This window comes from Hippopotamus amphibius, chromosome 2 (genome assembly GCF_030028045.1).
Source record: "Hippopotamus amphibius kiboko isolate mHipAmp2 chromosome 2, mHipAmp2.hap2, whole genome shotgun sequence".
In the NCBI taxonomy this organism is placed as follows: domain Eukaryota; kingdom Metazoa; phylum Chordata; class Mammalia; order Artiodactyla; family Hippopotamidae; genus Hippopotamus; species Hippopotamus amphibius.
The window spans coordinates 148,946,532-148,959,639 of NC_080187.1; the positions used below are offsets into that span (position 1 = coordinate 148,946,532).

A 13,108-nucleotide genomic window follows, 5' to 3' on the forward strand; every position below is an offset into this window, starting at 1 on the left:
GCAACTAAGCCGTATGCTGCAAACTACAGAGCCCACACGCACTGGAGCCCAAGGCCACAACTAGAGAAGAGAAAACCAGCACGCCACAACTAGAGAGAAGCCTGCACAGCAAGAGCCTTCCTGCAGCAACTAAGACCCAATACAGCCAAAAATAAAAATAATTAATTAATTAATTAGTTTTCTTAAAAAGCAGCGAGTTTTTTAAAATGCTAATACCTAAACTCCAATCCAAATCAGTTAAATAAGAATCTCCAGAGACAGGCCCAAACATCTGTATTTTTAAAACCCCATCCCAGAAATTCTGATTTAATGACCCACTGAGAAAAGCCTTTCCTGACAACCCTCGAGGAACCACTGCTTCCTCCTCCACCTCCTGAAGCAGTAGGTCCCAACTCTGGCAGTACATCAGAGCCATCTGAAGAACACAGAAAATGCTCGATGCCCTGGCTGCATCCCAGACCATTCACTCAGAATTTTTGGGCTAAGGCCAGGCATAAGTAATTGCTAAAGTTCTCCAGTTGAATCCAGCGCACAGCCAAGGCCAGGAACCACCGCCTAACTCCTACCGCGCTTGACGGCAAATGCAAGCCTCCCTGAAGAGGGTCAAGCCACATTGGCTTGAAGCTGCATCTATTCAAAAGGCATGTACATAACCTGTGACTTACTTTCCTCCTCTGGGTTTCATCAGTAGGTAACCGCGGGGATTGGTTCCAGGGCCCCCGAGTATACCAAAATCCTAGGATGTTCAAATCCTTAACCCAGCTTCCGTATCTGCGGGTTCTGCATCCGCAGATTCAACCACCCGTGCACCTTACACTTAACACTACATGTTCCGCGGTTGGTTGAATCCGCGGATGCAAAACTGCAGATTCGGAGGTCCGACGGTATTTAAATACGAACCAGCCTTAGCCCTCACCTTTACTTCCTGGGTTGGGCATAACTTCATCCCATTATAAAACCTTACACGTCATAGGCGCTCGATACTCGACAAAGAATGAATAGATGGACAAACACATGGAAGGATATATATTTATTTTGTCCGATGACGTGAATGCCGCTATTAGGCGTGGATTCAAAGATAAGGAGATTCTGCAATATGAAAATCATGACAAAATAATGGACTGGTCAAATAGAGGTCTTGACAACCAACCCCCACCTCCCACCCCCCAGCCACAGGAAGACACAAAAATAGAAGAGGGAAAATGTTTAAGGTAACGCCACAAGTCCACAGCTACCCATTTTTAATTTCTTAGTACATTGTACAGAGGGGGAAAAGAGTGGCGCCACAAATTCAGGACAGTTCCGATAGCTTTATTACACAGACATAGCTTTAAAAAGTAACACTGTCCTTATAGAAGCTGCTGCTACATAGGATCTAAATAAAGGAAGCTGAGTCTTCAGAAGTTGGTCATCAACAAAGGAATATTGTCTGTTACCTTCAAATATCATTTCTGAGCTAAGGCCCAAGGCAAGTTTTTTCTTTTTTCCTGTGTCCCAGACCTCCACCGTTAATTTAATAATCTGAATATAGCCTTTGTTTTAATACAATGTTCAGAGAGTTCTCTGCCTTCCCTAAGGGTAGCTTGAGGCACGACCAAGATGGATTTCCCGTAAAGCTACATTGGGGGAGGGCACGCACGCGCGCCGGGTGCGCTCCTGGCCCCGGGGTGCGGGTCCGCCGCCTGCTCCAGGGCGCGGGTGTCCTCCGCCGGCGGCTTAGGCAGGGCCAACAAGGTGGACGAGTCCTTCCTGGGACTGCCAGTCACCAACATCCAATGGTTCTTCAGCTTTTCAACTCTGTGTGAATCCAGATATGTGTGAGCAGCGACCTCTGCTTCCTTTCCGAAATAGGTACTGGGGCAAGAAAGAATTAACACTGGTTGGAAATGGAATTACAACTCTCAGTAAAGTGTTAAATTCATCTCAAAGCGCCTAATTCGGCAGACTGCTACATAAAGCCCTTGGGGGGGGGGGTCTCTAAAACACGTTGTGTGTGCCAGCAAGACTCACCCTCTTTAGGCAAGAACCAGGTGTATGGGATCCCACATAGCTGAGGTCCTCTATGGGGAAAGACTTGTATAATAGAAGGGGCTCTAATAGGAGCTTTGACCCCATCAAAGGTCTGTGTGGCATTATTTCGTCATCCAAGGACTTTCTGTGTGTGTGGCCATCCTCTTTAAATTGAGCTTCTTTGCCTATATTCATTGACCCTGCTGTCCCGCATGGCATTCTGCTGTCCCCTGCTATACAATACCTTAAGAAAAGATGCCGGTGTGCCACCAGCCCCCGATTCGTGTGGCAGTGATGGATAAGAATTTTTGCATTTGCCTTTAAAGATAAAGAAATATATTATTTGAATTATGAATTAAGGCCTCCGGTTTCCCAAAAGCAAAAATTTGGAAATATAGTATATATTCATATATATATATAGAGAGAGAGAATACCCTAGAAGCCAAACCATGATAGATTAATAAATACATTATTATAGATACACATATGATGCAACATTATACAATCATTTAAAGTCATGTAGGAGAAGGTCTTTGACAGCTTGAAATATGGTCAGTGTTGTTTTTAAGTAGAAAATATAAGAATATTCCTGATGTCCTAGTCTTTTAAAAAAATTAAAATTAAAATTTTTAAAAAAACACATGCATGGGAAAAGAAATGATATCGGTGGCTTTCTTTAGAAGGTAGAATTACTGGTAATAGTCACATTACTTTCTGTACTTTTCTGACTTCCCATAAGTGAGCATATATTGTTTATAATCAGAAAGTAAAAGGCATGTTATTTCAACATGCTGACTCATGTAAGCTAAAAGTGGTGTGAGACAGAGAAAAGCAGCCCCTGACTTCCGGGAGCTGGCCTGGCACCCAGGGCTATGCCTTAGTGTTCGCCTGTGGAATATAATCATTTTCACACAATGACCACATCAGACAAGGCCACACTGTGACCATGATGGTTCAAGACAAAAAGAAGAGCACTTTGTAATCATATCTGAACACAGCACAAACATGACCGCTGTCCAAGCCACAAAATGCCAGATGTCCTCTTCTCCCAGAGAATAGGAGTGACTGCTGCTTCCTTACTCATGACAGCTTTCGCCATGCTCTGGCCTGCCCTCTATAGATGAGATGTATTGAGACACCCCTGCTTCTTGACAGCAACCAATCCAGGGCAAAGCCCCACTTCCTGAGACCCTCCCTAAAATCTTCCAACTGTAGCAGGAATCAGCAGCGGCAGACAGGACACCGAGGAAGCAATGTTTATTGCACTGGCACAGGCTCAGCAGATTCAAATTCAAAGGCTGAGCCCCAAACACAGCGGGACACCCCCTTATATACTTTCATTAAACTCCTATACTTTGGAATTTTTTTGTCTCCCAAATAAGGTAACAGGCAAAGGAGTGTATAACCTGATTGGGTACTTCTCCTTCTATGGCCTCTGGGCCATTGCTAAGTTACAGAGTTAGGCAGGAGCTACATAGCAACAGATTTATGCAGGAACCATGCAAGAGGGCCTTCAGAGTTAATGGGCACATAAAGATAATGGCAGGATCCTACTGCATATTTTTCTAGTTGAGTTATGGCCTCCTGGCCCTAGTGTTACTTTGTTCTGGGGGAGCTCCCACCACACAACCACAGCCCCAATTCTATAACTTGTCCTTCCTGACAGCCTCTTACTATGACATCCCACGGTTTCCCATGGTGTGTGTTCTCCATCATGCGACAAGTAATAAAGCCAACCTGTTTGGCCCCAGGTGCTCCTGATGGTCTCTGACCTGAGGGCACTGACGTGTGGACAGCAACTGGACAGGTATGAAGTGTCCCATTCCGCAGATGTGTCTGAGTGAGGCTCAGAGACCTGCCTCGGGCTGTGGACTGAGTTAGCAATGGCGAAACGAGCTCCTGGCACCTGAGCTCCTCAACGTCAACAACAATAGAACAACATCCTCAACAATAGAACAACCACCACCACTAAATTAGCAATGATGAACACGAGAGTGCCTTCTTAGCCAGGCACTTTTCTTTCTTTCTTTCTTTTCTTTTTCTTTTTTTTTCTTCTTTTTTTTGGAGTATGGTTGATTTACAATGTTGCATTAGTTTCAGGTGTACAGCAAAGTGAATCAGTTTTACATATATCCACTCTTCTTTTTTTGCACTTTTCTACTAAGCACTGTAAATGTACTAACCATTTATCCTCACAAAACCTCCTAAGTTAGGCATCCTCATCTATTCCCATTTTACAGATAATGAAGCTGAGATACTGACAGTTTAAATCATGGGAATGAGAGGCAATTCCAAGGACAGCAAAACTTGGCAAAGGCCAGCGGAAGAGAGGAAATCTGTTGAGCGTGTGTCATTGCAGACCACGTGTATATTCTCCGTGCAAGAAAGACCCTTGCAAATACTGTGTCTGCCTGCAGAGCGCAGGAGAGAAGCCCACGGTGTTGGGTGGATTCCGAGTGGCTGGTAACTGGGGATCCCTTCCTGGATGGCCAACTCTTTAAGTCCTTCCTGGCAATAACTTTCCAGAAAGTTAACTCTTTAAGTCCTTCCTGGCAATAACCTCTAACAACTCCTCAGTCTCCGTCTGCTGGATGTCTATGCAAGTAGCATAGCCTCTGGTCCTTGAAACAGCTCTGCACCCACCAGACCTGCCTTCCCACCCAGAACTATGCTCCCATCCACAGGGCCCAGGCTCCTGAGAAAACGCCCAGCAATGTGCTCTCCTGCGTGCCTGCCCTGCCCTGTCCTTCACTTCCCCCAGATTACCCAGTCTCTTTAGAAATGAGGACTTAACAGAGGCATGAAAGAAGGCAGTGTTATCATCCTTACAATCTCAGGGTAGTGGTTCTCAGCCTGATCTCAGGGGCAGGGCTTCTTTTATATAGCTCTGTATTTTTATAAAGCTCCGTAGGTGATTCGATTCATAGCTAAGTCGAGAAGCACCAAGACAGGATGCTGCCACCAGGCCAAAAAGTGCCTCCCAAGCAACCTGAGATAGAAATGAAAAAGAGGGCAGTCCAGTGGTTAAGGCTCTGCACTCCCAATGCAGGGGCCACGGGTGTGATCCCTGGTAGGGGAACTAAGATCCCACATGCCGCACGGCATGGCCAAAAATTTTAAAAATAAATAAATAAATAAATAAATAATATTAAAGAAAAAAAGAAATGAAAGAGAGAGAGAGAAAGTGCATAAGGAAGGCATATAAGGCTTCGGAGCCCTGACAAGCCTCCGTTTTACACGCAGGAGTAAATCGCATCTACTTCACAGCATCGACGCACACGTCGTCTTCCCCAGGCTGTGCTCACCGGGACAGGAAAGCCTTCGTATTCCAGGCGTAGCTGGGGGTCAGGGAAGGCAGCCTGCCAGCAGTTCAGGTAGGAGTCCTCATCTGTCAGGTACGCCTCCTGGAGCCAAGACCTCTTAGACGACCTCATGAGGGTCCTGTGGTCACTTGATAAATATAACTGAAAGTGAGAGCAAGCAGATGGACTCCATCATAGGTATCTGAGAAGCCGGGGAAGTAGGGAGCAGTCAACTGGCTAGACGGCCGGTGTGTTCATAAGCAGTTTTCAAAACCCTGTTCTTACTGATTATATGAGAACATTCAACTTTCCTCTACCTCAGAAAGGCCATCTCAGGGGCTGAGACCACCCGCCATCACGTCACCTCCAGCTGCTTTCCTTTCCTTGGAATACCAAACCCAGCCTCCCTCTCCTTCTCCTCCTTTTCAGAGCATCGGGCCTGGATCAATATTTTATGCATTATAAACAATGCTGCATGAAACTTATTGCATGAAGTGAAGCACTCTTAAAGCCAGCACCAGCACAGCTGATATTCGTATGTGAGCCTCCAAGGGGGTCTCCTCGGCCCTTCTGGAATTGATGTCCACACTTGGAACTTCTATCAGCTCTCTGGCTGCCTGTAACTTTGCCAAGGAGGACCTCATCTTGCTGAAAAGTCCATAATGTTAGTTCCTTGTTAGCTGTTTAGTGATCCGCCTTCGCCCTGAACCTGGCGGTTGTTTCTGCATATTTTGCTTGGTTTTCGTTTTAAACACCTCTTCTATGCAAAGCTGTACCATGAAGCGCACTGGGGAAGGCAGAAATGAGTAACTGCCCTCAAGAAGGTTTCCAACTAACAGGAGAGATGACTGAGTCTAGAAATTGGAAGCATCTGTAAGGTATGGGGTCCAGCAGGGATGCAAAGAGCCATAGGAGGGGAGAGGTGGGAACACATGCTCTCCCGGGGGCTCAGGGAAGACTCCGAGGAGGAGGTGATATGGTGCCAGGGAGCCCGAGGGGATGAGCGTGGGCAGGGAGGGTGGGGACATATTACAGAGAGCCTTAAATGCCACAGCGAACAGCAGCACTTAATGCAGAGGGCAGTGGGGTGGCTGCTACTGACTTTTCAATGGAGATGGGAGGTGAGCAGAGCTGAGCTTTTAAAGGATCAACCTAACAGCACCCTGCTAGTATGAGATGAAGTCAGAATAGACTTATGGGATTAAGTAATGGGGGCATGGACTGAGGTACCAGCATTGGGAATGCAAAGATGGGCCAAACTGATTATGAGGGAAGGGCCATGGGGACCTGACAACTAGCTGGAGCTGGATGTCAGCGGGAAAGAAAAATCGGTCCAAGAAACACTATGGGTTTGGCCTGGCTGATGGGGAGAATGACAGGGCCTTTCAGAGCAAACGGAAAATAATATCTATCCCAAACCACAAATGTTGCTTTGTTCATATAAAGAAAAATAATAATACAATCAGGAACAAATCTACAAGGCTACCATCACCAGATTTTTCATAAATATCCTGAAAGTGCCTGCTAATTCAAAGACAAGAAACAGAAATAAGAGGTACGAGAATCTGAGAAGAGATAAAATTGTCATAATTTGAAGATGAGATGACTGTCTACCTACCAGTCATAAGAGAATCAACTAGAATTCAAAAGAGCAAGTGATTTCATCAAAGGTGAGTGTAAAAATCAATGTGTTTCTTCTATTGTTGCTACAACTGTCAAAAGGACCTACCTACCTTCAGTAGCTTCCAAAATAGAAGGTACCAAGGAATAACCTTGACAAGAGCAGTGTCAGATCCATGTGAAGGAAAGCACAAAACTTTACTGACAGATAGAAAAGAATAATTGAAGAAATAGACATCTTAGTAGAACAAATATTGTAAAGCTACTAAATATGTGAATTCACTTAATTTTACAATGCCAATCAAAATACCAAGTGATTTGCCCCCCACAGGGACAGAGGGACTTGAAAAACATTATTATTACATTTAACTGAAAGATTAATTCCTAACATAATTCAGACAAAAGTGTAATGAGCTTCTACAAGTTGTCAAAATGTCCTGGAATAAAAATAGACAACTCCAGTTCAACGGATCCAAATAGGAAGCGCAGAAACAGCCATGTATAATAATTTAATGTGGGACTTCCCTGGTGGCGCAGTGGTTAAGAATCTGCCTGCCAATGCAGGGGACACAGGTTCGATTGCTGGTCCAGGGAGATCCCACATGCCTCAGAGTAACTAAGCCCGTGCGCCACAACTACTGAGCCTGTGCTCTAGAGCCCGCGAGCCACAACTATTGAGCCCACGTGCCACAACTACTGAAGCCCACGAACATAGAGCTGTGCTCTGCAACAAGAGAAGCCACTGCAATGAGAAGCCTGCACACTGCAATGAAGAGTAGCCCCTGCCCACTGCAACTAGAGAAAGCCTGTGTGCGGCAATGAAGACCCAACGCAGCTAATAAATAAATTTATAAAAAAATAATTTAATGTATACAGCATGTGGCAGTGAAGAAAGGAATAATTATTCAAGAAATAACACAGGGGGCTTCCTAGATGGCGCAGTGGTTAAGGATCTGCCTGCCAATGCAGGGGACACAGGTTCAATCCCTGCTCCAGGAAGATCCCACACACCGTGGAGCAACTAAGCCCATGTGCCACAACAATTGAGCCTGTGCTTTAGAGCCTGTGAGCCACAACTATTGAGCCCATGTGCTGCAACTACCAAAGCCCATGTGCCTAGAGCCCATGCTCTGCAACAAGAGAAGCCACGGCAATGAGAAGGCCGTGCACCACAATGAAGAGTAGCCCCTACTCACCGCAACTAAAGAAAGCCCGCGCGCAGCAACAAAGACCCAACACAGCCAATTAAATAAATAAATAAATAAATAAGTAAGTAAAATTTAAAAAAATAAAATAAAATAACAGCAACAATTAAAAAAAAAAGAAAACACAGATACGACTGACTAGTCATTTGGGGGAAATTTAGATGTTCACATAAAGGCCTTTATCAACATAAATCCCATGTGGATGAAAGAATAAACTTAAGCAATAGTTCAAATGTGGACATCTGAAAATTACTACAAGTTATTCTTTTTATCATATCTTTGGAGCAGGCTTCAAAGGCTCTGAGCAATGGAAGGAATTACAAAGAGAAGCACTGACAGATTTTACTCAAAAATCGATTAGAACAATGACAATTTAAAAGCCAAGTTAACAAATGAGAGAAAATATTAGCAACAAACATGACAAATTTTTATAATCTGTGGAAAAGCAGATATTTAAGCCCAAGTCAATAAACAGGCAAAGAGCAGATGCTATACAGGAAAGAGAAGGAGAGAAGAGGTGGAAGGGAGAGGTGGGGAAAGAAGCCAAAGAAAAAGAGAGAGAGACAAAAAAGAAAAGAAAAACATAACACCTAAATGTTGTAATGCTTGTAGTTTTCCATATATTTTAAGATTTTCCCTTTACAGAATAAAATAAACCAAAATGTTAGCAGAGCTACTCTCTGGATAAGACAGTGACGATTTACTCTCCTCTTTCAACAACTGGGTGTGTCCTCTACTTTCCATATTTAAAATCAGGCTGCAGCTCCCCATCCACGGGGCATCACAGTTTAATTGCCAGCATTTATTTCTTAATGGTACAAAAATAATAACGCGGATGATGGTGATGATGATGCCACAACATACAGAAATGGAATCTTCGCTTCAGTGAAAAATGTTATATAATACCAGCTCTGCCACTTAGCAGCCAAGTGACTTGGAGCAAAATCATGTAACTTGCTGTGCCTCAGTTTCCCCATCAGTAAAACAGGAGTAAAATAGTCTCCAGTTTAAAGATTGGGAGGCATAAATGAGTTAATATATGTGAAGCACTTAAACACGTAGTAAGGTATAATAATCTCCATTTTATAGATGAGAAAGACTCAAAAAGGTTAAATAACTTACTCAAAGTTCTATCCTATCCCAAAGGTATGCATCTCAGCTGAAATTCAAATCCAGATTTATCTGGTTCTATTATACCACCTAATCCCCAAGGTGGAGGTAAAGATCAAAGACTTATCCTCCCCGGTTTATGCAAATGTGCTAGCACTGGTGACATTAAACAGCTGTCAGATTATTATTATATAATTCGATCATTTAACTTACAAGTGGAGGTGGTATAAATTTTTGCTTTTCACCAGCTGCATTGCAGAAGGATTTTCTTTTTTCCCTTACTCTTTAGCTTTTAAGGTGGTGGTTTTGCAATTCGTCCAGTTAGAAAGAATTGGCCCCAAAATGCCTTGGAAAAGCTGGAAGCTGACACCATAATGAGGCCAGAGGTGGAACCCATGCCCGTAGAGTTCTCTGTCCACTTCAGTCAGTAGCCATTAGCCCACACGGAAACAAAAATGACTGGTCCAAAGTAGACGTGCAACCTGATGACTCACCATTCTGCCTGCAAATCCTCCTGCTATCCCGAGGCGAAAGTTCTGCCCGTATCTAAGGACCTGACCGATGGTCTCTCCAGCTGCACTGTCGGTGGAGAATGAATATGATGTAAATTCTCTGTATTAGGATCATCCTCCACTCTATTTTTTGTATATGCACTTTTGTTTATAATTTTCTTAATGATGGCTATTCATAGACCATAACTGAGTAAGTCACTAACCAAAGGTCTTTTCTTTTGGCCTTCAAGTCTGGCTGGCACCTTATTCACTCACTGCCTTCCAAGACGGTAGGAATACAGAGCGTTCCCACTTTGTGAGCCTAGGGTGGACTGAGCACGTCATACTGTCCTACACCAACCAACTGGTCCAAGTCCACTGACGTCTTTTGTTAATTGAAGTACAGCTGATATATGTTATATGTAGTTTTAAGTGTATACATCGTGATGCGATATGTATACGTTATGAGATGATCCCCCTGATAAACCTAGTTACCATCTGTTGCCATTTAAAATTATTATTATATTATTGACTGTATTCCCATTTCTACACCTCAAATCCCCATACACTAACATCTTTAGAGAGAAGCAAGGTAACAAATTTGGAAACATTCAGTACACTCCCCCTTTCTTAATCTTCCAGGAAACAGAAATTGTGATCAGTTTTTAGCTGTTTGAACATAAATTATCTGTATTCAAAAAAATCTAAAGACTTAAAAGACTGGTTATATCCCTGTCATATAAACTTGCTATCATAGTTTAGTAACAAACTGAAAGCAATGACTTTTAGTTGTAATTACGTATCTATTCTCTAAAGATTTAAATGTGCATCTCCAAAAATTCAAGTACATTTTTAGTGGACAATTAATTTTAAACTAGCAAATCCCCACATACTGCCACCTTGCATTTAACTATATATTTCTGATATCGAAATAACATAGCAACATTACAAGCAATGAAAACACTCAAACGAGCTCAAAGCATTATGAAATGCTATTAGGAAAACCCACTTTGCTTCTAGGCAGAATCTGAATTTAATTCCCTGGATTCAATACTTTTGAATTAAGCATTTTGAATTGAACTCAAATTACCCATTATCCTGATGTGAATTGAAATTAAATCACCCATTATCCTGATGTTTAAGGTAAAAGGATTGTAAAGGCAGCTTGACAATCATTCTCAAGATAAGAAAGCAAGATGAGAATCACAGAGAATGTTCGCAGAACTTTTGCCTCCAATCAGCACTGCTCTAATCCCAGGGGATCCTTAAGCTGCAAGTGAAAACAGATATTTATGACGAAAATGAGCCTAAAATTAAAGTATCTTTACCACAAAATGGTAAAAGTGTTTCTGCCAACCGGGATCTTGGTTGGAGCTGCGCTCAGGCCACAGGGCACCTCTAATTCATCACTCAGATGGGCTTTAATTTCATCCGGAGTCATACACAAGCTCAGGTCCCCGCCCAGAAACAGATCAGCTTCTGTCTCATGATGGTCAGGATTCACAAGCATCACTTTGTCGCCATAGTGAATGTATCCATCTTCAGATATAGAAAGCTGCATCTGCAATTTAAATAGGAGTTTTTCAAACAAACCCTGCAATTCCTTCACACCCAGTGCTGAGGCCACAGCAGATGTACCCTATTTTAAGACGGCATTGATTTGAATTTCTTCAAATAGTTACTCTTCCTTTTCCTGCCACCAATCTGCTCCCAATTTGCCAAATTGAAGCCCTTGATAATCCCAAACAAAGTAAAACAAAGCTGATGAAAAATCACATGGGTTGATTCCATTATTAATTTATTCAACATTCCTTGAAATTGTCTTGAGCACCAACTAAAGGACATTTTCCTTATGCATCAATCTATTCATTTCTTAATTTGGAAAATGCAGGCAAACTTCTCATGTTTCTAAAATCTTAGGGAATTTTAAACATTGTGGTTATCTAAAGAGAAAAATTGGTAATTTCCAAATGACAACTCACTTATGGAATTTTTGCTTTCTTAACATATTCTCACACCTAACTTGATAGACTTTTGAAAACAACGCTTGAATTTAAAATTACCGGTCTCAAAAGATTCTCTTTTAGTCTTCTGTTTCTCTGTATGAGAAGTTGTCCCTTATCCCTCTTTGCTAAGAAGTCTTTCATGAGCTCCTGGTCAAAGAGAAAAATGAGTGAAACCCAAAGGGTCAACAATAGTCCTGAATAATACAGATACTGAGAGCTTTTAGGTCCAAAGCATGTCAAGTTGAAAAAGCAAAATTTGAGAGTTTAAAAAGAAATGTGAGCATAAGGGAACAGGAGACCTTTTTTTTAGCATTACCTTTTTAGCACTACTTTTTTATTTCACTGTGGAATGTTTAGAAAAAATGTTAAAGACACAAAAAAGAAATATCACCAGTAATTACTCCAACCAGTGACCATGATGAGTGACATTTGGAGGTCATATGTCCCCCCTGTACTGAGGTCTCTGCTGTATGATGATGGACACCGAAAGTGTCTCCCCACCCAACTAGTTCCTAGTTCCATAAAAGGATGGCCCAGGGTCTTGTTAATACCACCATAAGCAGTGAGTATTAGGTCAGTAGAAGGGATGCTACAGGGATGCTGAGGAGGGGATGTGTGACAAGGTGGGGATGGGGGCAGTATTTCTGCTTAGAGCCTGCCTGCTCACGTGGACCGCAGCTGCTGAGACTGTAAGTCTCTAAGGAACAGAGGGAATTTAGTGGGGCTTTAGACTAAGGGAGAGACACAGGCGGGGGCCTTGAGAGTTTGGGAGGCCGAGAGACGCGCGTAAAGAGTAGAAGGGCGTGAGACCTGCGGGACAGCTAGTGAGATTCTTAGGGCGTTCAGAGGGAGGTGGGATTTTAGGGACATTGGGTGCGTGCTGGGTGCGAAAGGAGGCTTGGGATGCTCAAAGTAGGGGCGGGAACTTAGGCCAGGCTTACGAGTCCCCAGGCAGTGGGTGGGCCGTGCCCGGCCACGCCCTCCGTACCTCCTCCAGGTAGACGTCCTCGTTCCAGTTGCCCATCCGGACTCCTGGACCGTAAAGGTTCTGCGCCATCGTCCCCAGCTCTCCCACGAACAAGCTTCCGGGGCACAGTGCCTGTGTTAGCGTGCCCGTCGCCATGACGACCCGGCCCCCTGCGATTGGCCAAGGTCCCGGACCCTGCTAGCCAATAAGTGGCGACACACGAGTCGCGCAGGGCTGGGGCGCAGCCCCACTCTAGGGGCTGTCACACACTCCCCCGCACCCCCACCCCCCGACCCAACCCCACCTCACTTCCACCCTTAGGTTTTTCTTGAGTTTCATTGCAAAGCAGGCGAGAGACAAAACGCGAGCCTACAGACCTCATTGTCCTAAATGCTCG

At 43.7% G+C, this 13,108-nt stretch overlaps 1 protein-coding gene across 2 annotated transcripts; it reads right to left on the reverse strand.

Moving 5' to 3' along the window:
- Window positions 1–1,298: 1,298 nt before the first annotated feature.
- Window positions 1,299–12,856, reverse strand: CFAP161 (cilia and flagella associated protein 161). Of its 2 annotated transcripts, XM_057724575.1 has the most exons (7): window positions 12,733–12,816; window positions 11,802–11,891; window positions 11,067–11,299; window positions 9,742–9,826; window positions 5,316–5,474; window positions 2,255–2,328; window positions 1,617–1,854 (listed from the first exon to the last, which is right to left on the reverse strand). In XM_057724575.1, exons 1-7 carry the CDS (start codon window positions 12,799–12,801, stop codon window positions 1,617–1,619), a joined length of 948 nt encoding a protein of 315 aa, XP_057580558.1. In that variant the 5' UTR covers window positions 12,802–12,816. The 2 variants fall into 2 exon arrangements, with proteins under 2 accessions (XP_057580559.1, XP_057580558.1); XM_057724576.1 differs by lacking the exon at window positions 5,316–5,474 and having other exon boundaries at window positions 1,299–1,854; window positions 12,733–12,856.
- Window positions 12,857–13,108: the final 252 nt, after the last annotated feature.

Bases quoted from the DNA above. Each gene is read 5' to 3' on its own strand.
- CFAP161 (XM_057724575.1), bottom strand. From the start codon at position 12,801: ATGGCGCAGAACCTTTACGGTCCAGGAGTCCGGATGGGCAACTGGAAC. The intron at 11,300-11,801 runs GTAATTTTAAAT...TTTAAATTGCAG, and splicing joins AAGAGAATCTTTTGAGACCG to ATGCAGCTTTCTATATCTGA. The intron at 2,329-5,315 runs GTGAGCACAGCC...TTATCTTTAAAG, and splicing joins ACGAAGGCTTTCCTGTCCCG to GCAAATGCAAAAATTCTTAT.